The following is a 27,453-nucleotide window of genomic DNA, read 5'->3' as shown; positions in this document are numbered from 1 at the left end:
CATCTCTTTTGTCAGCTAGAGAAATTGTCATTCTATTTCTTGTTTACTGATCCATGATAAGCAGAAACTCTGACAGGCACACAACAGTATTCCAAATCAAAACTGTGTTTCTACAAGCACTTCAATGTTAAACATTTTTGTACATAAAACATGATAAAAAATTAAACTGCACAGCACACTATACTATGCAATATAAAATGTCCACAATTACTTCCTAAATAATGATGGGTAAAACTTTTCTTTGTCATGAATCGAATGCATTATAAAAACTTTAATTTCTGCAGTGCGTGTACCACAATTTGATACAACACAAAGTACACAACAGCAAAGGAAAAGATGGAGGGTGCAATTATTGTAAACTACAAGCATTGCAGCTGGCCTTAAAACCTAATTAAACTAACAACACAAACTTCTTCTGTCATTCTGTCACACTCCTGACTATCAATTATTTTAGATGCATCGCACAGGTTGTCTGGCTTCAAGAGAGAAGTTCTTTTCCTTAATTCATTTTATCTGTCAACAAATTACAGCTTATTTTAAAATGCCAATAATATACAATTTTATAAATAAAAGAGCATAAAATAAAACTGACCATTATCACAACAATTCTCAATGCAGGTTTAATTGCATGAAGTGAATTTCTGAACTTCCACAATCAAACTGTAGGTAGTTCACTGGATGTGACCCCAATAAGAGTTCACGACAGTCAAGCAGAGAGGCAGTGGTGAAAACGTGTGTCATGCCCAAGGCACCAATGAGACAGCATTAAATTAACATCTAGTTATTGCCACGTGTTTTATAGTGATAGTCTACTCCTTGGCATGACCTGGAAACAGCCATGCTACATCCATGTCACAGGAACACACCGAGTGGCACGTCAGCACCCATCACAGAATCTGCGGTCATAGTTCCTGGTGTTGGCCGCAGTCAGTTCCGGGGCCTCATGCAGGGCAGAGCACTGGTGAGCATGTCCAGAGCACTGGTGAGCATGTCCCCACAGCCTAGCACAACTTTGAATGTCTGCTGAAGTCTCAGCATTCTCATTTAGCATAGCACTCCTCAAGTTTGCCTCCAGAGATCTGCATACCACTGATGACAGTTGCCATAAGGGCAAGTAGATGGACATCCCCAACAGCAACATGGAGGACAGCTCAAGGGACAGTCCCATCATACAGCCAGTAAGATGTTACATGCACTGCTAAGGAGTGGCAGCACAAGGTGCTCTGCTCCCAAGTAAAACAGCTTGCAGTCTGACAGATTAGTTCCTCATACGTGGAATATCTGGCTGGCCCTTATCTTCTGTTAGTCACTATTGTGACTGCCAGGAATGTCAGCCCACATAGTAGAAGTTCCTCCCCCACAACTGGACAGCTGCAGACTCATAAAAGTAAGACTCCAAACTCGCAGCATCTGACAAAACTTCATTATATCAATCGGTCATACTGCAAATAATGGTGCTGACCTTCTGTCAGTATCAGTGATGCATCCTTTGCAATGATGCCATAGTGCTGAATCGGTTGTTCCTTACACAATCTCTCTCACCACCCTACGGTGAGAAGCGATCTTGCTTCTCGGAACTTTCACAGTACTTCAAAGAAAGATTTCAATATTATTATATGCAGTAAAATTCATAAACATTAATCTAATTTTGAAATTAATTTAATTTTACATGCCAATACAATCCTTGTTTATGGACAGCGCTATTATAAAATGTATTTAATTACCTTGTATTCTTCAATCCTAGTGTATTTCTTCCAATGCCGTAACAAAAGCCCACATCTTACAATTATGAAAATGCTAGTGTGTTATAAGATGAAAAGATTTAACCCAATAAGGGCATGTTCAAACAGTGAGGAACACAAACACTATCAATGCAGCTAACATCATTGTTGATAAACAGCTAATCTTAAAACAACATACATATCCATATTTTTCTCAAATCTTTAATAGCTAAATGGTTATATGTTCCAATTTTTTAAACAAATTCATGTTCATTCAATGTTATAACCCAGAAAGTATTATAAGCCATCAGCAATTGCTGTAACTAATAAGGTGTTTGTGATCCCACTTTTTTTAATCTCTAAAAATATAAATTGAAGCCCTTGCCCATTTCCATTTGTGTGTTTGGTCTAACCTCAGGAACTATTGTAAGGATTTTGATGTGGTTTTTAATAATAAGTAGACTGACTTACAAGAAAAGTTTTTGTGTATAATCTATAAATATTTCAAGCAAACTGGCTGTATTATGAGGAATTAATGTCAACTACAGCTTGTAAACAGTGCCCACTGCCACCTCTTGGCAACTCACACAACTCATAGCACATATGCTGTTGCTTCACGATCAACAACATGTGATTGATCTTCATAGCTCCCTGCAGTGATGACTGTTCTCTGGTCACTCCAAAACACTATTGTCACAGTTGTGTGACCTATTGTCATTTTCCATATTGCAGTTAGTACATTTTCTGCAGCTTTCACATCTTGAAGCCCAAGTAATCTAGCAGAAGCATGAAGTGGTCTCTAATTGAAAGGCTTACACTAGGCCATTGGGCCACACAAAACTATTATCACCACAACCTACATATATTTCCTTCTTCTACATATTTCATCAAGTACTCCACCACATTTTTCTGTCTATATGTGTTTTCTGGTATAGCTTTCACTAGCAGATACATTGATCATAGATGGACCAGGTGGTAAACTAGTTCACAGCTTCCATCATTGCCACAAACATTATTCCAAATGCCAATTAAATATGGAACAAACGACATTCCTGCCTCTTTAAAACTTTCCTGGCACGCACTGCTTAAATTGTTCAGTTACATGAAAGCGACATTATTCAGTTTTCTAACATCGTCCTCTGGACATTTATCGTAACTCTATACAGTAGCCCATAAATAAAATCACTGCTATGCCAGCAAATTTGTCCAACCATAGATAGATAGTTCTACCTGTGCAAACTCGGGACAAGTTGTTAGTTTGTAAATAATTAGAAGACACCTAACAGTGTCCTAACCAAGCGGCAGCACGAGAACACAAAAATAAAGATATTTGATTGTATCTCTCTATATGTGTGTTCTCCTGCTGTCTTTGGGTGAGCAGATTTTTTTCATCTATCAAATTACATTATATTTTCAAAAATTGGTTACTTTCAAAAATTTATTATTTCTGTTAAAAGATGTCTACATTTTTAAAGCAATCACTTGGCACCTGAATCTTTTACTCAGCCCATTAATACTTTTAGTGATGATCTGCTTTTTTATACTTTCTTTTTAACATGATCTTAACAGTAGGCGTAGTAGCAGTAGCAGCAGCCACAGAAAACAGTAAGAATTGCAATCTCGTACCAAGACAACTACCAATAAACTGCAATATGCAAAATCATTAGTTTAGAAGCAAAGTATCTAGAAACAATGTGACCAGAGAGAAGAAGAGAATTTTCACCAGAAGAGAAGAAGTCTATGATCGGCGACAGAAAAAAAGGAAAAAGTAGTGATACAGAAGGGAAAAGAGAACTGGTAAGAGGAACAGCTATTATAGCTAAATATTTTGAAGACTGCTTATGCTTTACCATGTAGGAAGCTTTTCAAACGATGATTAAAAACTCAGTTAAGAAGACAGACCACATCAAACTTAAGTAACTTGTCCAGTCTCATCTATCTCAATAAAGCAAATATATCAACAAAAACAATTAATGTTTGAAAATATAATGTCACTGCATAGATAAAGAAATCTAATCACCAAGTGATTGCAAGAGAACACACATATATACAGATTAAAGAAATTTGCAAGCTTTTGGAGCCAGGGGCTCCTTTTTCTGCAAAAGGGTTGAAGGGGAAGGAAGAGGAGCAAAGAAAAAAAAGACTGGCAATGTTTAAGAAATCAGGAGCATTAATTTCCTTAATCTTTATATGTGTGGATTCTCCTGCTGCCACTTGGCGAACAGATTTTTTACCCAGCCAGTTACATTATTTTTTCAATAGAGCAAATGATGTACTTAACTCATAACAATGAAAACAAATGCTACAGTTGCATCACATGCAGATATTTGCAGTTAGTTTGACTTGTCCAAGTGTTTACTATGTGCAGGTGGTAGAGTTACAGCAAAATAGTGAATAATTGGTGGGACTTTCAATAGTCTCCTTGTTATTTACTTATTATCACATGGCGACAAGTGTGTTATTCACCCACTTCAGACATTATCACATATTATGAGTTATATATCGACCAGAGATTCAGATTTTGTGGTCATTTAGGAGGATAACTATTTATAGGTTTGCCATGTTTGCACTGATGGCTGAACAGGTGAGGTGTCAGTAGATTTCACATATTTAACATATTTCACAGTATAATCTGTGAGTTTCATGAAAGAGCATATTTCCAATGTAACACAAGTTCATTTTGAAACATAATATACTTAATTCTATAACAACAGAAAGTGAAGGATGGATTAAAAACAATATTATGTAGAGGACAGAATAACAAAAATAATCAATTTTCATTTTTTAAAAAAAATCTACTTATCAAGGGAAAGCAGGAGAACACACACAAACAATTGTTACTCCTTGACCTTTATATGTGTGTGTCCTCCTGCCACCATTTGTGGAAAGGATAGACTGTTACTTATCTCAGAGAGAAGATGTTAATTGCAAGACAGGCACAATGAAAAAGAATACTAGAAATATTTTTTACTTTTGGACAAAGTTCTTGTTCTCTCAATCCACACAGCATTTGATACATACATGGCAATTGTCTCCAGGTGCTAAGGCCTGATGCAACTGCATCTGACATGTGAAACTATCTAGCTAGGGGTGGGTAATGAGGAGAAAGGAGGCAGCATGGGAAGAGGAGGGGAAGGGATAACAGGGTAAGAGTGGGGCAAGATGTTAGTGCTGCCTTTGGAAGCATGCAGGGATATGGTGGAGACAGGATACGGCTGCTACATCCCTGTTCCAAACCCCTTACCTCATTGCTCATATTCCTGCAATAGACCAAGATGCATGAATCATACCACACATCCTCCCACTACCACCTACTACAGTCTTGTCATGGCATCTCCCACCCTATCACAAGCAGCGCCACCTGTGAAAGCTGCAACCACTGGGCCACGTTTTACGTGGGCATGAAGGCTAAAAAGTTATTTGTCCAAATGAATGGCCACTGCCAAATTCTTGCCAAGAGACAGCTGGACCTCCCAAATGCTGAACATGCAGACTAACACAATGTGGTTCACTTTAACAACTGCTTCACAGCCTGTGCCAACTTGATCCTTCCCACCAACATGGCTTTTCTGATTTGTACAGTGGGAACTCTCCCTACAACATGTTCTTCATTACTGTAAATCCCCTGGTCTTTGCCTGCTTATCCCCTTCTCTGAACCCAGTCCAGAACACACATGCCTTCTATCCCATCAATGCATCTAAAAGTCTTTTCTCTAACTCTTCTCTCCCTTTCCCCCCCCCCTCCCACCCCCAGCACAGCCTCCCCATGTTTCTCCTAACATCCCACTGCCACCGTGTCCCTACATGCTCCCACACACAGTACTAGCATCTCCCCCACACCTATCATGCTACCCCCTCCTCCTACCCTCCCCCTTACCACCACTACCTACCACAGCTAGATTGCTGCTCATGTGAGATGCAGTCGAAGTTGTGACTTAGTGTAACAGAGACAGTGGCCATGTGTGTTATCTTGTTGTGTGAATGTGTGGAAGTTCTAATTCTGTGTTGCTGACTCTCATTGTGTGTATCTGTCTTCTTTTGTTTGTTTTGTGTGTTTGGTTTGAAACACACATCTCATAAATTAAGGGTTATTGCAGAATGTGGTGCCACACAATGTGGCACTACACAAAACTGGCGCTAATAGCATAGGCACATAGGGAACACACACGACACAGATATGTAAGGCCACAATATTGGTGATAAGCTGAGAAAACCATCCCGAAACACATGTGCTACAAAACACCATATAAATCATAATCCCACCTCACGCCATCAAACCTCGACCTCCATACAGGTCCCTTTCAAGGACATTAAGGAGTTGGTATCTGGTTCCTGGTGCACGCCAGATGAAAAACTGGCGATAATCACTGTTCAGACTATACCTGGACTCATCCGTGAACATAACCTGGGACCACTGTTCCAATGACCATGTACTGTGTTCTTGACACCAGGCTTTACAGGCTCTCCTGTGACCAGGAATCAGTGGAATGCATCTTGCAGGTCTCCAGGTGAATAAACCATGTCTGTTCAGTTGTCTGTAGACTGTATCTGGAGACAACTGTTCCAGTGGCTGCGGTAAGGTCCCGAGCAAGGCTACCTGCAGTACTCCGTGGCCATCTACAGGCACTGATGGTGAGATATCGGTCTTCTTGTGGTGTTGTATACTGTGGACGTCCCATACTGTAGCACCTGGACACGTTTCCTGCTGCTGGAATCATTGCCATAATCTTGAGATCACACTTTGTGGCACACGGAGGGCCCGTGCTACAACCTGCTGTGTTTGACCAGCATCCAGTCGCCCTAGTATTCTACCCCTCATAATGTCAACAGTATGTGTTCTCTGAGCTATTTTCAACACACAGTCATCATTAGCATGTCTTAAACTGTCAGCACACTTACTCACTGCACCGTACTCTGACATGCCCCCAACACATCTCTACATATGTGGACTGCTGCCAGCACCACCGTGCGACGACTGCAGGTCAAATGCACCGCATGGTCATACCTTGAGGTGATTTAAACCCGCAAACTGTCCACTAGAGCATTGTTTCACCATGTATCAGCATTATCCTTAATTTATGATCATGAGTGTATTTTTCATTTGTTTTGTGTGTGTGTGTGTGTGTGTGTGTGTCACTCTTTCTTTAGAGCAGGATTTTTTAATTATATTTTTTATGGATATTTGTGTGTGGGGGGGAGGGAGAGGGAGAGGGAGAGGGAGAAGTTGGAAATATTAAACTAACCACTCTACCTTTACTGAACACCTGATAAAACATGGGCATGAACCATCCAACACAGAATGTGATATGACAGTTATCAGAGAATAATCACAACAAAAAGCTCCTGACATTGCAAGAAAACTTTCACAGACAAAGAGCCATTGCAATGTACTCAATGACCAAATCCATGTAAGGAATAACTCTCTGATCATGCTAGCCACCAAAACAATAACAAACAGAGATCCGAAATGTAATGAGAATAAATAATTAATTAATCTCCCACCCCCTTTTCTCTCTCTCTCTCTCTCTCTCTCTCTCTCTCTCTCTCTCTCACACACACACACACACACACTCACTCACTCACTCACTCACTCACTCACTCACAAACAAACAAACACACACACACACACACACACAACAAATGAAAAATATCAAACCAAAGACACACACACACACACACACACACACACACACACACAATGACAGTTGGCAACACTACACACTGAAAATGCACATAAGTTGATCACAAAATGGAAATTCCAAGTGATGTGTGTGATTTGTTGAATCAAATGCGGGTGAAAGAATGCCAGAAATCAGCCATCTGGAGTATGGAAACTAACGAATACTTCTCCAGGACCACACACACGAGCTAACAGTGCTAGAAATCTTAAGTAACACCGAACGATAATTTCACATCACTAAATTTGTGCTAGAAAAGTTAATTATAACCTAAAAAACAAACACGACAAAATGTAACATAGCAATGTATTGTAACTACCACATAATACGTTTATTACATGTATAAAAGGAAACCTGTATGACAAACCACTGAAGATGCTTCACAAATAAAAGAAGCGAAATGTGTATGGCAATAAACAAACTGCCTTCAATTAGTTGCATGGACGGAACATACCTTCACGAAAAATTATTATATGTTTACATCTATCACACAACTTACCACATAATATGTTATATGCATTTACCATCACATTTCATACGAGTATTATTGAACAGTAGCACGCGAATCATTTGTTGGTTAACAACTAATCTGAGTGCTAGAAAGAAAGGCATGACAACAATTGTCACAAGCTGCAAAAGTAGGTTAATTTGTAAATGACTAATAAAATTCTAACCAAATTCGATGAAATCAGATACTGTTTTCTCTCTTCTAAGAGAAGAATTGCAACACTCATCATACAGCACCAGAAGTACATCCAGCAAAGTTTCTATACTGAAGCATTGGCCCTGTCCCTGCACAGGACCACCAAGGAACAGTGCTTCAAGTTGACGTAAACGGGCCTCTCCTGTCACAACTGTAACACAAAAACATATTTTAAATGTTATTCAAAAGAGTTGGTTGCACTGTAAAATTACAAGTAAATATGAACCTAAGAGGCTGAACTCTCATCCTTTTATTTCAGAATATGGAATAAATTTAAGTCTATGTTCAGTCATTCATCTAATATTTACAAGATTAAATATTGTGACCAACCACTTCTTTGGATTTTACTTATACCAATGTGTGTTTGGACTTCCAAACTGTTTTTAATTATCTTAATGCAATCAAATATTTCTTACCGTATTGAGTCAATCAAAGATTGGTGAAAGCCTGCAACATGTCTTGGTATAAAGTTCAAAGAAAGTATCCGATTGCTGCATTTCTTCAACTAAGTAAGGGCCACAGTGCTCAACAACCATTATCATGGATAACATGATATTAACATTAATTTTAATGGTTAGGCACTAAATAAAAGAGTGCATTTACCACAAATTAAGACAAACGATAAATATATGGAGGCCAATATAATTCAAGAGACACTATCATGACATATATGTCCCAATAATGTTAAGGCATAACTAGCATTCAAATAAAACAAAAAACTTATCTTCTCCATTATGTAGCTAAGACACTATCTCCTTTATAACGATTAGCAATGCAAGGAGTCTCTCTTAAATTCAGGATTGCTGCATTGATTATCACTGCAGGGGATTTAAGTGGTTGAAGTATGTCTCCAACATACCACACATCTCAATAAATTAAACACAGAAGTTAATACCATTTTATAGTCCTCCATTGTCCAAATATTAGTTCACTCTGAAGACTGCATAAAAGAAATTTCAAAACTTTCTTTTTTATTTGAGAATTTTCTTTGTGCTTGAGATTAAAAAATAATAGAAAAAAAAGGTACTCTACAAAAGAAAACACAAAAAATGAAATATGATACAATGTTCATCCTTTTAAAACTGTTTGGCAGTGACTGAAGCGAAACATAGTTGTGTCTAATGTTTCTCTCTTTCACAGTAATCAACTACTGAATAGTAGTCGTGTAATACTGGGGGGGGGGGGGGGGGGGAACCTCATTAAGATTCTCCTCTCTAATGCTTTCCCATGTAAAGTGCTCCTTTCTCACATAAGAACCACACTGACTCTTATGACTGGCACTTTTCCTTGAAGTTCACACAAACTTTTCCGCAGATGACAAATGAGTTATCTGCCAGCACAGGAGAAAGTGTGGGCTGCTATTGATGACTGAAAATAGGAAATCTCCTTCCTGCTTGCATTTCTAATCTCCAGCAGTTTACCAAATTCCTCACAAGATAAAGCTGCCTGAGGTTTTGCTACCACCCACACAGTTATGAGAAAGTGTGTGGTCAGAGGATTGCTAGAACAGAATTTGTCAGTCGTATGAAATAACACCTACAATTCTGCAAATCATTATAAGAAAATAGAAGGAACGTGAACAAATTGCTTGTGGGCTGGCAATAATTCACCAGAAGCTGAAAACTGTCAGATAGCAAGTACAAGCCAGGCCTGTGTCATAGCGATGTGCTGTAATTATTTACTGAAAAATTGGTGGCGAGACCGAATACATGAATGAAAATGTGTTGCTTCCAGGCAAAATGGTGTCTTAGTAGACTCAACAGTAGAGAATGAAATGAGTGGCATAGTTACTGCAGACTAATTTGGATCATTTTTCAAACTTATGCACGAAAAGTCCCTCCATGGTGGGTAGCTCAGGAAAGACATTATGATAGTACAAGCTTGTTCCACTGCTAATGGAACAGAGAAACTGTTGTCACTTATCAGTGATATAGCTGAAAATCCCCTTTGCTTCAAAAATGTGCATAAATTATCATGTGCTTACATAAATCACTGACAAGCTTGAATGAAAAGAGTAAAATCTGTCATTTAGCGAAAAGTGTTCTATCACAAATTGAACAATGAAAAATTCAAGATTGTGCTTCTTGTTGAGAACTGTGCTGCCCCCACAAAAAAAAAAAAGTCTTATGCCAAACATTAAATTTGCTTTCTGTTCTAGCAATATGACCAGAAAATTTCAGCCCTTGGAACAAAAAACTATAAACATGACAAAACAATGTTATCCCAACTGCCTCATTCAACTATATCTAAAACACATTAATGAGCCAGAATCTGCGAAGCTGCTAAATCTTCTCGATCCAGTAAATTTGTTTCAACTACATGCAAAGCTGTGGAGGATCAAGTAATCTAAAGCTTGTTTCAAGAAGGCAGGTGTTTTTTTAAATAAGTTTATCACTCTCTTGAAAAAACTGTCTAATGGATATCATTTTCAGCTTATGACTGTAAAAGTTTTGATTCTAAGCAATTCACACAGGCTCCAGACCCATGTTACAAGAAGTCTATGTTGTCTTGAAATTTGGGGAAACATGATTGTAGCAGGGGAAAAAACTTAATAATTTTTTTGCCACAAGCAGGTGGTGGTGTAAATCTCAATTATTTAAGGTACATACAATGAAAACTGACAGGTGGTCATGAAAACCTTGGCGATACTTATATCACTTGCCTGTTGCCCACTCTCTGGTGGGTTTACTGGTTGGGCTCTGCCTTGCTTCTCTCTGCCGTGATTTCCATCTTCCCTCTTTGTGTCCTGTTCCCCACATTCTCTCCTGAAACATCCCCCCCTCCCCCTGGGGGTATTATGGTTTTTTACATTGATGGCTCTAAATCCACTGGTCACACGGGATAAGACTTCATGTCTTCTGTTGGCATGGAACACCATCTCTTGCCTGCCACATGTAGGGTGTTTTCTGCAGACCCCATTGCCTTTTACTGTGCCCTGTGCTAATGGTCCTCCCTCACCCAAGTTTTGTTATGCAGGGACTTGTTGAGTGGCCTTCAGGCTATTGCCTGTTGTTTTTCCCATCCTCTCTTGGTCTGTGCCATTCACGACCTACTTGCCAACGTTGAGCTCACTGCTTTTTCTGTTGATTTACTTTGGGTTCAAGGTCACATGGGTATCCCTGGTAATGAACATGACAGTTGTCTGGCTGTTGGGCAGCCATCTATCCCCGTTCGCTGTGACCGTGACCACTCCAGGGGGAGGGGGAGGGGGAGGGGGGGGGGTTTCACATCAAGTTCCTTTCACTCATTCCTGAGGGCTCTTGGCGGGGGGGGGGGGGGGGGGGACATCTACCTGTCAAATAAACTTTGTGCAATTAAGGGGCTTCCTTCTGCCTCTCCTGACAGGAATCTACCACCCTCTGCTGTCTGTGATATCAAACTGACCCACACTTTTTTTTACCCTATAAAGAGATGCCTCTCTGTTTCATGTTCAACACTGGTGTTCCTGCATTATGTTTTACTATCTCATCTACACACAGTATCTGAGCTATTGTAACATTATTATCATCCAAAATGATGAAAACTACAAGATGGCAGTGCTGAAAAAAAAGTTCTGCTGAACTGTGGTTTCCAACCAAAGCAGAAGAGTGATCAGAGACTCTCCCTCCCAAAATCCGCACTGGTAAGTAGCCAAAAGGTTCCAAAATTCAAGGAACCAACAAAGCCAACGAGCCACCATCCATTCAAATAATGTGCTGGGGACGCTGGTCGGACCGACTGGCTGGTAGCTACAAAGGGGCAGTGGATCCCTACCAGGCTTAAGAACAGAAAACACAATAATGTCCCTCCATTCAGAGTGGAAAATACCTTGGAGCCAAATACAGTTACACAACAGGAAGAGGTAGTGTAATTATCGAAGATTGAGATGATGAAGCAGTTGGTTCTGGATGGAACTTGGGACAGAGGCGGAATTGTGGGAAGAGGAGACACCCAGAAGAAATTCCCAAGCAGTAAAAGGTTCATTGTAGGATTCCACCTGACAAGGGGTAAAACATAAATGGAATGCTGCAGCCCGCTGACTCCGGAGAAGGAAGGCAGCCAGATAGGAGGCTGATGCCAATTCCGTCTCAAATATATCCACATGAAGGCCACCTGGGAGGGCAAGGCCAAGGACGGAAGATGCCTGTTGGCAACCTTCGAGGTGTGGAGCGTTGCCCACACCTGTGGTGACGGGACAGAAGAATGTAGCGAGGAGACAATGCGTTTCCAACACACCTGCTTGCTCTGTCTGATAAAGTAACAGGCTATGGAGTGAATGCGTTTAAAGGTAATAAGACCAGCAGAGGACAGGTGCTGCTTAAGGTATTGCAAGGTTCATCAAGGATGGCAGTAGCAATGGATTGCCATGCTCCACCATGGCACTGGGTGGCGGCGAAAGGGACCCACTGAGTGGAGAATGGCAATGCCAGCAATATATATAATCGCATTGCACATGTCAAGGATGTGCTTCATCAATACACCCTGACAAAAAGGAGGTAAATGTGTCCTGGGAGATATATAGAGGCCAATCAATGTGATAACAAGAGAATCAATGGGAAATGGTCGCTATGGTAGAGGTCGACATGTGGCAACCAGTGCATCGAAGTGAGAAGGGTAGGGAAAGTGAGCAAAAGATCAATGGCAGAGAAACTGCCGTAAGGGGCACTAAAAGGGGTAGGGGAAGCATCATTAAGAAGGCACAGAATGTGGTCCACAAGAAAATGGTCTATGAGGAGACTTCCACTGCACTGAAAAAGTCTTGCCCCACCAGGGGTGATGGGCATTAAATTCCCCAAGGAAGAGAGAGACGGAGTTGCTGAAGGAGGGCAGTTAGAGCAGCGAGCACAGGTGGCCTGCCAGGAGGGAGACAGAAATACAGGGGTACAAATTCTTCTTCCAGATTGCCTGCCCCTATCTCCGATGCAACCATTAAAGCAGCTCAACCTACAGCAACAGAGACACAAGAGTACATGTGTATTGAAGCACAGTGATTAAAGCAGGCCAACTTGGGTTTCCGCAAGCCCAGCAAGACTCAAGGGACCTAATCGGGCTGTTGCTCCCGACAACCGGTTGTGCTATCAATCTAACATGACTAGCAAGTTACATGTTTGTGGAAGTAGTTTCACTGCAGTTCAGTTATTATAACGATGGGAGCAGCAAAACGGACTCACCAAACTTAAAGGAGATCAAGAAGAAAATAAGAATTGGGGAATATATATCAGTTGCAATAGAGCACGAGTATAGCTGAGGAAATAATTGTGTGTGCTCATATGGCAGTTTCAAATAAATCAGTAGGTGCCTAGCAATGCAAGCTGGGTAAAAACTTACTAAACACACACTCCAGAACCTCGAGCATGTTAAAACATGTTTGTAAATTTAACCAGCAGTTTTCTCACTCCATAAATATTTTGAAAGAGGACATACATACTGATTGACAAGTGTGTGAAAATTTTTGCTAAGGACTTGAGGCCATTTAGTAATACATATGCTTTCTAAATTTAGAGCAAATGTTGACTGAAACAGGAAAAAAAATATGGCTCAGTGGATATTGCAAACCAAATTCTGCTGGTATGCAACATAGTGCAAAGAAAGCTCAGTATAAGCTGCTTCTTTCAGAACTGTAATTTTTAGATTAACATAACATGGAAAACGAACTTTGTATTTGCTGAAGTATACTTGAGGAATTTAGAATGAACTATTTTGGCCATTTAGAATGAATTCAGCAAATCAGCAATACACACCCTGGAATAAGTAATTAAAACTGATATAACTGGGGTCATAAAAAAATAAGGTTACAGAAAGTAAACCTCCAAAACATTACTTTAGTCGGCATTGAATTGCAGTATAATATGCACCTTCAGATTCTTAGGTTCCAAGGGCCTTGACTTTGAGAGATGGTCATGTTTACTATAGAAAACATACTAATGATGGTTTGAGTTGAGAAAGAGGGTAGAAGCAGAGAAAACCGTTGATATCGAAATAAATAAATGAGTGAAAAGGAAAAAAAATGACAAACAAAATACAACATTTACTGGCCTACAATGACCCAAAATAAATATAGAGGGTGTGTATAACGTCCAGGAACACTTTCGATTATTTATTGCACAAGAACTAAACACTGCACAGATGTCATACATATTGCATTTTGAAGAGAAACACTGAAAGTTTCTTTTTTTTCCAAGCATTTGATTTGCGAACCATGAGTGACCTGGCAGACATCAATATGGTAATCGAATTCTTGCCATACCCGTCCCAGCATGGCATTATCAACTGTGGCAGTCACTTCCTGTATTCTCTCCTGGAGCTCTGCTACATCACGTGTTAAGAGGCGGACCATACACCAAATCTTTAATGTGTCGCTACAGAAAAAAGTCACACGGAGAGAGATCTGGTGATCGGAGAGGCCATTTCATGAAACAGCTGTCCCCTTCTGTAGCATGGTCAATCCATCGACGCGGTAGCTCCGTGTGCAGGTACCCACGAACTTCATGATGAAAATGGGGTGGAGCCAAATCCTGCTGAAAGATGAACGGAGAGTCCGACTGCATTTGAGGCATCGGCCATGGCTGCAACATGCCCAAGTAGGAATATCCAGTGACATTGCTCTCGGCGAAGAAGAATGGCTCGTACAGTGTTCAATGTGACAAGACACAAAAACATTTACCTTATGGGGACTCACGCTCAAATTCAATGCATTCATGCAGATGCTTTGCTACCCCAGATTTGACAATATGCCTGTTCACTTTCCCATCAGTGTGAAAAGTGGCTTCGTCACTAAAAATTAAGTGATCAACAATGCCATCCCCATCCTCATTCAACTGTTGCAATTGTGAACAAAACTCAAAACGCTTTTCTTTGTTGTCATCATTAGCTCCGATTTGAATGGTTTCATAGACAGCTTCTGTTGCAGGACTTTCCACACTGTCACTGGAGCCATTTCGAGTTCATGGGATGTACGACACACCGATTTCTTTAGACTCCTTATGAATGTCTTTCATATGCGCTCCACATTCACTTCACTCACTCACACTAGGATGTCCGCTTCTCTTTGCCCGGCACGAGCAACCCGTCGTAACGAATTTGTTGTGCCAGTGGTAAGTGGCATTCCTTGCTGGTGGCTTATTACCATACTTGGTTTTAAACATCCATTGAACAGCTGTAGCACACTTGTTTTTGTCGAACTTCAACACACAGGAAGCTCGCTCCGCACCCAAACTCGCCATGTTTACGACTATCACTGACTATTGGTATATTACCAAACTACACTGTGGTGATATACATGAAAAAAACTTTCAGGGTTTCTCTTCAAAATGACATATGTATGATCTCCATACAATGTTTGGTTCTTGTGCAATAAATAATAGAAAGCGTTCTAGGACTTTATATACACCCTGTATATTTCACTGAACATCGTCTAGTGATACTCTGGCAAAAAAAAAGACTTCTCACAAACTTCTGAACCCTGCTCATAACACTACAATGAAACCGTACAGAATAAACTGTCACACAGTGCAGCACAGCAGGACAGGAAGACTGGCAGGCAAGAAAGCTTCCTTCAGCTTTCTCGGATTGGGAAAAAGCTTGACTTTGCGGGAGTAAAGCAGCCTGTCCATTCTGCAAATAACGTGCTCCAGCTTGCCTGTCTCGCTAACAGGCAAGCACAAGCAGGTTAAATGCAGTATGTGAATACCTCTGGATAGAGATTGCAAACTGTGACCGCAGAGTCCAAGTGAACCCAGACATCAACTGCTTTCAATCTCGTGTGAAGGGGATCCATGTACCAACAATATCAATACGGACCAATGAGCAAACATCACCAGGAGCCCTTAAGGGCTTCACCAAATAAGATGAAGTAAATATTCCAGAATTCAAACCAAGAACAACTGCCAACATTAAGTAATTTAGAAGTAAATATCCTTGGTGAAGCAAAACAGCTTAAATCACTTAATGAAGTCAGTCCTCCAGTCCTGACAGTATACTGGTCGGTTTCCACTCAGAGTATGTTGATACAATAGCTCAATATTTAGCAAACATGTACATTCTTTGAAAGATCCATGCACGAAGACTGGGAAGTTGCACAAGTCACTCCAATACTCAAGAAAGGAAATAGGAGTAATCCGCTGAATTACAGACCATAGCACCAACATCCTTTTGCAGTAGGATTTTGGAACATACACTGTGTTCAACAAGTATGAGTTATCTCAAAGAAAATGATTTACTGACAAACAGCCAACATGGATTCAGAAAAAAACTGTTCTTTTGAAACACAAGTAGCTCTTTCATTCTAACAAAGTAATGAGTGCTACTGACAGGGGATATTGAATTGTTTCCACATCTTCTTCCAGAAGGCTTTTGACACCGTATATCACAAGCGACTTCTGATCAAACTGCATGCCTACAGACCATCGTCTCAGTTGTGCGACTGGATTCATTATCTCCAGTCAGAGAGGTCACAGTTTCTAGTGACTGATGGAAGGTCATCACGTCAAACATAACTAATACCTGGTGCTCCGTCACGAAGTGTTCTAGGTCCTCTACTGGGCATGATCTACATACAGGGCATAGGAAAAATAATGTGAACAGTTCTAGTAATGGGATTGTTGTGTTTGTCGGTCAACAACGAAGGTAAGGCACTTGTCGCGCTGGACTGTACATGTTCAGTGTGGACTAGACATCAGTGCGGGTCATTTATGAGTATTGTACACTTTGTGTTTGCATTCAGAGGCTGAGGCAATGTGCAATGAAAGACCTACCAGAGTTTCAAAGAGGGCAGACTGTGGGGGACCGATTAGCTGGAGCACCAGTTAGCAAGGCAGCCACCTTATTGAATGTTCAAGAGCAAGCGTTTCAACAGACATGACAGCCTACACAAAACATGGAAATGTAATAGTGGGTGCAAATCAAAATTATATGGCAAGAGACCGTCATATGCTAACATGAACTGTGTCAAAACAACACAAAACTACAGTGGCTAAAGTGACTGCAGAGCTTAATAGACATCCTCAAGACCTCGTATCTGCCAGCACTGTCCACCAGGAACTCCATAAACCATTCATGGATGAGCTGCTTTACCAAAACCATTAGTGATGACAACCAGTGCAAAGCAGCATAAAACATGGTGTCAGGAGCATAAATCCTAGATGGTCATATGGTCAGATGAGTCAATGTTTTCATTATTTCGTTATTTTACTTCTGGAGAATGCCAAAAGAAGCCTACAATGCTGATTGCTTGATTCTGACAGCTAAGCATGGAGGTGGAAGTGTGATGGTGTGGGCAGCCATATCACAGTATTCTGCTGGTCCCATCACTACTCTCAAAGGCCGTATTACAGCTAACAATTATGTGAACATTTTAGGTGATCATGTGCATCCCATGTTTCAAATTTTGTTCCCCAACAACAACGCCATATTTCAGGACGACAATGCAGCCATTCACACAGCCAGGACAGTACAATCATGGTATGAGGAGCATACAACTGAACTGCAGTGTGTTCCCTAGCCAGCACAGTCCCTGGACTTCAACATTATCTAACCCTTGTGGGCGGTATTGAAGCACAGAATCTGGAGCAGATTTCCGCATCCTCATCACTACAGCAGTTAGAAGAGGTTCAGATCGAAGAGTGGTATAACATTCCACAGGAGACTGTACAATCATTATACGCCAGTATTTGAAGCAGAATCGCAGCTGTCTTATGGGCAAATGAGGGTCCAAACTCTTATAAACAAACCATTCCACAGTAAGTAAAGGTATTCACATTATTTTGCCTATCCCTTGTAAATGATTTATGAGACAATCTGAGTAGCACTCTTAGACTGTATGCAAATGCTGCTGTCATTTACTGTCTTATAAAGTCATCAGATGATTAAAACAAATTGCAAACTGATTCAGACAACATATATGTATGGAGTGTAAGTGGTAACTGACTCCAGATAACGAAAAGTGTGAAGTCATCCACATGAGTACCAAAAGGAATTCAGCAAATTTCAGTTACATGATACATCACACAAATCTAAAACCTGTAAATTCAACTAAATACTTATAGATTACAATTACAAATAGGTTGGAATGATCACATAGATAATATTGTGAGTAAAACAAACCAAAGGCTATGATTCATTGGCAGAGTACTGAGAAAACGCAACAGGTGTACTAGAGAGATGGCTGTGCGGTGTCGGATCCCCATCAGATAGGATCAACGGAGGACATCGAAAAAGTGCAAAGAAGGGCAGCTCGTTTTGTACTATCATGAAACAGGGGACAGAACGTCATGAATATAATATGTGAATTAGCATGGCAACTGTGAAAACAAAGGTGTTTTCCATTGCAGCAGGATCCTCTCATGAAGTTTCAATCACCAACTCCCTCTCAGAATATGAAAATTTTTTGTTGGTCCCCCACCTACATATGGAGTAATGATCATCATAATAAAATAAGAAAAATCAGAGCTCACACAGAGAAATTTAAGGTTTTGTTTTGCCCGCACAATGTTCTCGAGAGTGGAACTGTAGAGAAAGAGCTTGAAGGTGGTTCAATGAACTCTCTGTCAGACACTTAACTGTGAATTGCAGAATAATCATGTAGATGTACAGGTAGATCTAGATGTAGATGAAAAGGCTGACACAAGTCCGACAGGAAGCATGGGACCCACAAAGGGTCAGTGAGTAAAATGAGATTCCTGAAGAATGACACAAGATGCAGAGTAAAAGGAAATATGGGATTGCAACCCTGGAAAGTGGTGATACTATCCATTACCGTTCCATTGAATGAGCACAGTACAGGCGTCCAAATGGGAGGTGAATAGGCCGAAGCCAGTCATACCACTGCGTCACCATCTGTCACCAACAAGGATGGAGCACCATCCATAAAGAAGAGGTCAGACAAGTTGCAAGGGGGAGTCAACAACTCCGGAGGCACTGGAGGGACCTCGTCCTGGAACGTTTATCTTTTTCTTCTCTTTCACAAGTTGAGGAGGGCAGGTTCTGGAAGGAGAGAGAGGGGGGGGGGGGAGAGGGGGGGGGGGAGAGAGAGAGAGAGAGAGAGAGAGAGAGAGAGAGAGAGAGAGAGAGAGAGAGAGAGAAAGCTTTAGTGAGATCTGGAACTGAGAGAGCTCAAAACCTTGGAGCACACGGACTGTAGGTCCCACACGGCCAACATGTGGCTGCAGGCCCCAGTCTGAGAGGGGCGGGGGGTCCCATTACCAGCAGATGCTCAAAGATGGGGACATTTCTGCTGCTGGATAGGGGGAGCAGCATTGAGGGGAGGGTGCGGGAACTGCATGGGAGAGGGAAACGAGAGGGAGTGGGACTGGGAAGAGGAGGGAGGAGGCGAGAAAGGACATAACAGAGGCAAAGTTAGATGTCATAGACATAGGGTGAACACGATCATATTATTTCTGATGAGCATCAATGTAGGATAAATGATCACGGGACATACTTCTGTTAACTCCTTATCCTTCTTATAAACAGGCCTTCTTACAAACCAGGCAATCCGATGAACATAAAGAGTGATGATTGCAGCAATCAACACATGAAGGTGGTGGAACACAGGAGCTCCCCTCATGAAGAGGGCGTGCACATTCACCGATTCACCACATAGAAGGTCCACTGTACAGCATTAAGACATGTACACGAAAACATCTCACAGATGGCAGGAAGTATGGTTCCACGTCACACCAATAAACCATAATCTTGACTTTCACCAGGAGGGTGCCTCCTCAAATGCCAGAATGAAGGTGCCAGTGTTGATGCATTCGTCCTTATGGCCTTTCTGAATATGCCAAGCAAAATGAATGCCATGCCATTCCAGATTGGTCTGGAGTTCCTCATTGAAGGATGAGATCCCTATGAAAAATTACACCCCTAAAAAATGAACCGTATTCAATGGCTGGTGACAAGTAATGGGCACCAGGACGTCGCCAAGATGGTCACAGGCATGAAGGACCACAGGTTGTGGAGCAGTAGTAGTTTCTATCAATAGCAAACCTGACCACATGTTATTCAGAGTATCCACTTTGCCAAACTTGTTTGCAATAGTTTCCACAGTTTCCATGAAAAATAATGGTTTGGTGGCGGTGAAAGTGTCCCCATCAGTCACAGTACAGAACAGGTAGCGGGGAAAAGGATTAAGAACAAGCCAGCGAGCCTGGCCCTCCTTCCAGGGGGTAGGTGGGAAGGGAAGGTCCTAGGGTCATGCAAAGCGCCATTAAAGCGTACCTTCCCAACTAATGAGATGGCCATAGAAGAATGGCCAGTTTTCAGAGCAGAATATGTTTCACATCACCACTTAGTTCAAGGACTCTCCCCCTGAGCATCACCCAGCTGCAGCAGGGCAGTCTGGCATGGCGGCTGTCACAGGGAATTCTGATGTTCCAGTATGAGAAGCAACCACTCCTAGGCATACACTTGGAGGTAGCAGCTCAAGTATCAGATGATGATTCCTATATTGTCAGGAGGCTCACCTGAAAGGGTACATAATGACCATACCACATGTAATGGTTACCGTGATTGCTGCAGAGAGCTAAACGACACTGGCTTTGAGGGAAAGATGGAAGAGATGGTAATGCTACACGCCAAAGATCTCATCAAAGACACTAACTAAGGTGTTCTTCCCCAGTTGGCTCACACTACAGAGACAAAATTTGAAATGGGAAGCCAATCCCAAAAGGGAACCAAAAACACCAAGGGAGGAACAGAAAGAAAGAAAGAAAGAAAGATAGAAAAAGGAATAAAACTGTAAGCGATAGTAGAAACTATGAGAATAGCCAGGCCAACATAAGCAATGACTCCATGAGAGGGGAAGGAGAGGGCAGTGGGGAAGGAGTGAGAACACGGATGGGGGGGTAGAGAGGAGGGAATGCAGCACAGGAAGGAAGAAAGGGCCACAACAGCTCAGGGCTCGGTGCACAAACTCACAAAAGAGCCATGGGGCCACTGGCAGGACAATGAGAATCAAAGCTCGTACTTCGAAACTTAAGTCCTGGATGTGATTAATCTAATTCACGGATATGTGTTTAGAAGAAACATTGAATCACTTGACATTTTAAAATGTAGGCTTTAACGATATAGAAAACATTATGTTTAAAGTTTAGAGCAGGCTAAAACAGCATTTGTTTCAAACAATGTGTAATTTGTGTGTGTGTCCCAAAGGAAGAGTTTGTATTTTATTCCATGAATTATTTAAACTTCAGTTATTATATTGTATTTATTTGTTTTTATAATATTTGGCATCCCTTTATGTTGATGGATATTTGTTCTATCTTACAGAAGCAAACACTATGGCACCACTGCACACTCTTGAAAAGAATGACTTAACAACATTTTAGTGTACAAGCAAGAGTAAACCAAAGCCATTAAGTAAGAACTTAATGCCATTGTCGCTGTTCCATATGTTAATATCCACAATTATAATACTTCACTAAAAAGTGTTATTTTCTTCCTTCGCCATCCATTGGTATTCTTTCACCATCATTTCCTAAATTTTCCACATACATATTTAAGGAAGTAACTTTCTTTACACCTTTTCGTTGCATCTGAATTGTAACCAGTACTTTCAATTATAATTAATAAGAAAACTCACAGGCTGGATTTATAAACAGATTTCAAACATCCAACTAACAAATCTACACTCCTGGAAATGGAAAAAAGAACACATTGACACCGGTGTGTCAGACCCACCATACTTGCTCCGGACACTGCGAGAGGGCTGTACAAGCAATGATCACACGCACGGCACAGCGGACACACCAGGAACCGCGGTGTTGGCCGTCGAATGGCGCTAGCTGCGCAGCATTTGTGCACCGCCACCGTCAGTGTCAGCCAGTTTGCCGTGGCATACGGAGCTCCATCGCAGGCTTTAACACTGGTAGCATGCCGCGACAGCGTGGACGTGAACCGTATGTGCAGTTGACGGACTTTGAGCGAGGGCGTATAGTGGGCATGCCGGAGGCCGGGTTGACGTACCGCCGAATTGCTCAACACGTGAAGCGTGAGGTCTCCACAGTACATCGATGTTGTCGCCAGTGGTCGGCGGAAGGTGCACGTGCCCGTCGACCTGGGACCGGACCGCAGCGACGCACGGATGCACGCCAAGACCGTAGGATCCTACGCAGTGCCATAGGGGACCGCACCGCCACTTCCCAGCAAATTAGGGACACTGTTGCTCCTGGGGTATCGGCGAGGACCATTCGCAACCGTCTCCATGAAGCTGGGCTATGGTCCCGCTCACCGTTAGGCCGTCTTCCGCTCACGCCCCAACATCGTGCAGCCCGCCTCCAGTGGTGTCGCGACAGGCGTGAATGGAGGGACGAATGGAGACGTGTCGTCTTCAGCGATGAGAGTCGCTTCTGCCTTGGTGCCAATGATGGTCGTATGCGTGTTTGGCGCCGTGCAGGTGAGCGCCACAATCAGGACTGCATACGACCGAGGCACACAGGGCCAACACCCGGCATCATGGTGTGGGGAGCGATGTCCTACACTGGCCGTACACCACTGGTGATCGTCGAGGGGACACTGAATAGTGCACGGTACATCCAAACCGTCATCGAACCCATCGTTCTACCATTCCTAGACCGGCAAGGGAACTTGCTGTTCCAACAGGACAATGCACGTCCGCATGTATCCCGTGCCACCCAACGTGCTCTAGAAGGTGTAAGTCAACTACCCTGGCCAGCAAGATCTCCGGATCTGTCCCCCATTGAGCATGTTTGGGACTGGATGAAGCGTCGTCTCACGCGGTCTGCACGTCCAGCACGAACGCTGGTCCAACTGAGGCGCCAGGTGGAAATGGCATGGCAAGCCGTTCCACAGGACTACATCCAGCATCTCTACGATCGTCTCCATGGGAGAATAGCAGCCTGCATTGCTGCGAAAGGTGGATATACACTGTACTAGTGCCGACATTGTTCATGCTCTGTTGCCTGTGTCTATGTGCCTGTGGTTCTGTCAGTGTGATCATGTGATGTATCTGACCAAAGGAATGTGTCAATAAAGTTTCCCCTTCCTGGGACAATGAATTCACGGTGTTCTTATTTCAATTTCCAGGAGTGTACATTAGCGTCTGTGCTCTGCAAGCCGCCTAACAGGAGAAAGTGCTGTCCTTGGTTTTTCCTAGTTAAAATCTTATAGATAACATTATATATGACAGTACTTGCATAGCGCTAACATAATTTATGATGATATGTGTGGTACATTGTGTGCTAACTGGCTTTTCTATTCAATTTTCAAGAATTGTTTTGCTGCCTTTAAAACAATGCATTTCAGCACTGAAGATGAAGAGTAACCTAGAAGGCCAACTCAAGTCACAGTTCCAGAAATCCTGGATGCTGTTCATTCCTTGATACTGTATGATTGGAGGATAACTGATATATATAAACCTCAAGAAATGCCACAAGGAAAGCCAGTTTCTGAACACTGAGGAAGCCAAAAGGCTGCAGATGAGTGGTTTGCAGCTCAATCAAAATATCTCTCTCTCTCTCTCTCTCTCTCTCTCTCTCTCTCTCTCTCTCTCTCTCTCTCTCTCTCTATCTACCCCCCCCCCCCCCGCCCCCTTCTTCTTTTTGATGTGTTAAAGAATCTGGAACAAATGTCCCATAAATGTGTTTACCTCAAGGAGGAATATATTGAGTAAATAAATTCTTTCAAACGCATAGCAGCATTTTTTCTTTGTAAAGTCAAGGATTTATCAGCAACTCATAGTGAGTGCCACAGGGCACTTTATGTATCATTGTCATTTTCCTTCTTTTCTGTTCCAGTTGTTCGTGGCGAGCAGGAAGAATGATTTTGGTAAGCCTCCATGTGAGCCACTATCCCTCTAATCCTACTTTCATGGTCTTTTTGAGGAATGTATGCAGGAGGAAGCAATATATTGGTTGACTCTTCTAAGAATGTGAACTAGGAAATTTAACAGTAAAAGACATCACAATGCACAATACCTCTCTTGTAGCATCTGCCACTAGATAGCATTTCTGCGATTCATCTACACTTATTGAACAAACCTGTGACAAAACTCTCTTCTCCTGTTTGGATCATTTCTGGTTTCTTTATGAATTCCAACTGATTTGTGCCTCAGACTGAGCAGCAAAACGAGTATCAGCTGAACCACCATTTTGTAAGATATTCCCTTCAGAGGTGGGTTACACTTGCTAAGGATTTTTCCAAAGAATATTCAGTCTGGTATCTGCCTATTCTAAAACATGTTTTTTGTGATCATTCCACTTGAAACTCCTTTGCACTGGTATTCCCAGATATTTAATGGCTGTGAATGCTTAAGGCAATTGTTCAGCAATCGTTTAAGATAATGATTTTTCCAAATTATATATATGTGATGTATATATTAAATCTGCTAATAATGAAGGTGAACTGCTAATTCCTGCAGCAACTGTTGATGCTCTGCAGGTCGTCCTGCACTTTGCTACAATTTTCAGATAGTTACAGACGAGAGAAATTTAACTGTGATAGAGAACTCCAGTTCGGTAGTAGGAAAAGGTGGAGAGGAAAAATAGTAGGATAACATGGCCTGGACGAAAGGAATAAAAGAAAAAATTCATTTTGTAAAATTTTATACAGATCATTCTTTCCTCAAGAATTGTGAAAGAAGATTGTACATGTGGAAGAAACCTGAAGAAATCTAAAGATTTTGGACATTTATACAAAGGTAAGACGGATTTCAAAACCAGTTCTTAAACTGCAGAGTGTCTCCAGGGACACAATGGACTCTGTCCACAGTTAACGAACTGCAGATTAAAACTGAAGAAATTGCAAAAAGGTGGCAAATTAAGGAAATGGCAGCTGGATAAGGTAAAAGAATTGGAGAAAGTCCAGAGTGTAGAGAATAGTAACAAAGGAAAACAGCAGTAGAATGCGGGATGGGGAAAAGCCTTTAGGCAAAATCAAACAATGGGAAATCCAGAGTGTAGAAAATTGTAACAAAGGAAAACAACATTGGGTTGTGAGAGAGTGAGAGAATAGTAACAACTGAAAACACCACTGGGTTGTGGGAGAAATACATTCATAATATTGTCGCTAAAAGAATTAGAGGCTGTCGACAATTTCAATGGGATGTAAGGAATACAACGGGTGACCAGTGAAAGATGGCAGAAAAAGAATCAAATAAACAAAAAGACAAGATTCAGTAGAAAATAAATAAATGCAGCAAATGAAGCAAGAAAAATGGAATTCAGACATATAAAAAAATGAGACTGATATGCATGCTGTAGGAAAGACAGATGCCAACTATGGAAAATTAAAGAAATTTTTGGAGATAAAAGAAGCAGCTGTATGAACATCAACAGCTCAGATTGGTTCAAATGGCTCTGAGCACTATGGGACTTAACATCTGAGGTCATCAGTCCCCTAGAACTTGGAACTACTTAAACCTAACTAACCTAAGGACATCACACACATCCATGCCCTAGGCAGGATTTGAACCTGCGGCCTTAGCGGTCGCGCGGTTCCCGACTGAAGCGCCAAGAACCGCTCTGCCACTTCGGCCGGAGCAGCTCAGATGGCAAGCCTGTACTAAGCGAGTGAGGGAGGGAGGGATGAAAGGTGGAAGGAATATACAAAAGGGTTATATCAAGGAAACCAATTTGAAGACAACATTATGGAAAGGGAAGAAGATGATGCAGCTGAAATTGGAGAAATGACAGAATACTGAAAGAGAACACTGAAAGACCTATGTTGAAACAAGGCATCTGGACATTAGACCAGAATTATTTGTATCCTTGGGAAACTGTAACATGACAAAACTATTACACCTGATATGCAAGATATATTAAACAAGCAACATAATCTAGGGCAGCAAAGATCAGCCTAGGTTCTGGATAAATGTTGGAACACATGTAACAACACTGACTCTATGACTTAACTTTGAGAGACAGCTTTTGATAATTATGATCAGAATACTCTCTTTGAAAGAATGAGGTGCAAGGAGACAACACAAGGAATGAAAGATTTTCTAAAACTACAATAGCAAATAAACTTGACTACAATCATAACAGTCAATGAATATGAAAGGGAAGCAGTATTTTAGAATGGAGCATGACAAGATTATAACCTGACACCAACATTATTCTATCTGTAGACTGAGCAGACAATAAAGGAAAATAAAGAGAAATTTAGTAACAGAATGTATAGTAAGTTTAGTGCTGGAGGGAAGTGTGTGAGTTAGGTGAGGGGGAGGGGTGTTGAGGTGGATCACTGTTTGACAGTAGTTACCAGATTCAAATGTACGTAGGTTGTAGTAATTATGCAAATATTAAGAGGCTTGCAAGGGATAGACTAATGTGGGGACTATATCAAACCATTCTTTTGTCTGAAGACTAAAGAGTCTTTGGAGAGATTCCTCTATAAATTTTTGGTAGCACTGTCTTTTCAGAACGTGTCTCTCCTAAGAGTCATCAGACAAATTTTCTCTGGTGTTTTGGCAGAGACTGGCAATTTCATTTTTGCAATGTGTAGCTGGAGTCTGCCCAAACAAATACTGTTCGTGACATTTTTTGTGTGGACACCCTGTGTCGACAGAAAACATCAGTCTGTTTCCAGCTAAAAACAAAATGATTTGTGAAGCAGATTTTTATGTGCCCATTTGATAAAGCAGTCCCAAATTAGTCTAGTGAAGTATTTGGTTTATCAACATATATTAACAGGGACAGTAAAACACAAAGGACAACCAGTACTCAAGGAATAATTGAGCAGTGCAGCTGCATAGCGGTAGCAAACAATGCTGGACAGCACTACACAGTCACACCTGGGATACTGGTTATCCTTTACGTTTTAATGTCCTCGATAAAACATACCAATAAACCGAAAATTAAATTACACTAATTTGGGATTGCTCTACCAAAAGAGTATGTAAAATTCTGCTAAAAGTAGTTTTGTTTGTAACTGAAAAAACACCAACACTTTCCATCGAGATTGGGGGTTGCATGAAAGATGGCATGAGCAGTAATTGTGTGGGCTGACTCCAGCTACACACTGCAAAAAAAAAATTTTGCAAATATCTGCTGAAGCACCAGAGAAAATGTGTGTGATGACTCTTAGTAGGGGTAGTGTGTGCGTGTGCGTGTGTGTGTGTGTGTGTGTGTGTGTGTGTGTGTGTGTGTGTGTGTGTGTGTACCCACACAGAATAAAGTATACTCCTGATTATTTGGAGTAATCTTCTAGATATTGCCAAACTCGTGTGCAAAACGTATAAATAATCGAAAAACAGGAATAATCCATATATTTCTAAACATGTATTCTATATTTAAAAGTTTATCCAAGTTCTGTGTATAGGTACTCTACACTTGTTTGTTACTTAAAATAGTCTGTGATGAAGAAGTGCTTCAGAGAGGCATTGACATTTTTTCGCACAGCATTTCAAATTTTTCTCGCA

General features: G+C 41.4%; 1 protein-coding gene across 1 annotated transcript in view; it reads right to left on the bottom strand.

Annotated features, from left to right (window-relative positions):
• The window catches only part of LOC126260255 (serine/threonine-protein kinase Genghis Khan), a 325,774-nt gene that overhangs the window by 251,449 nt on the left and 46,872 nt on the right, over positions 1 to 27,453 (bottom strand). The window contains exon 4 of the mRNA XM_049957581.1: positions 8,074 to 8,253. Within this exon, the coding sequence (XP_049813538.1) occupies positions 8,074 to 8,253 (180 nt within the window). The remainder of the gene's footprint in view (positions 1 to 8,073; positions 8,254 to 27,453) is intronic.

Source organism: Schistocerca nitens, chromosome 5 (genome assembly GCF_023898315.1).
Source record: "Schistocerca nitens isolate TAMUIC-IGC-003100 chromosome 5, iqSchNite1.1, whole genome shotgun sequence".
NCBI lineage: Eukaryota > Metazoa > Arthropoda > Insecta > Orthoptera > Acrididae > Schistocerca > Schistocerca nitens.
Note: the sequence above shows the minus strand (reverse complement) of the source record. Positions and strands in the feature narration are given on the sequence as shown.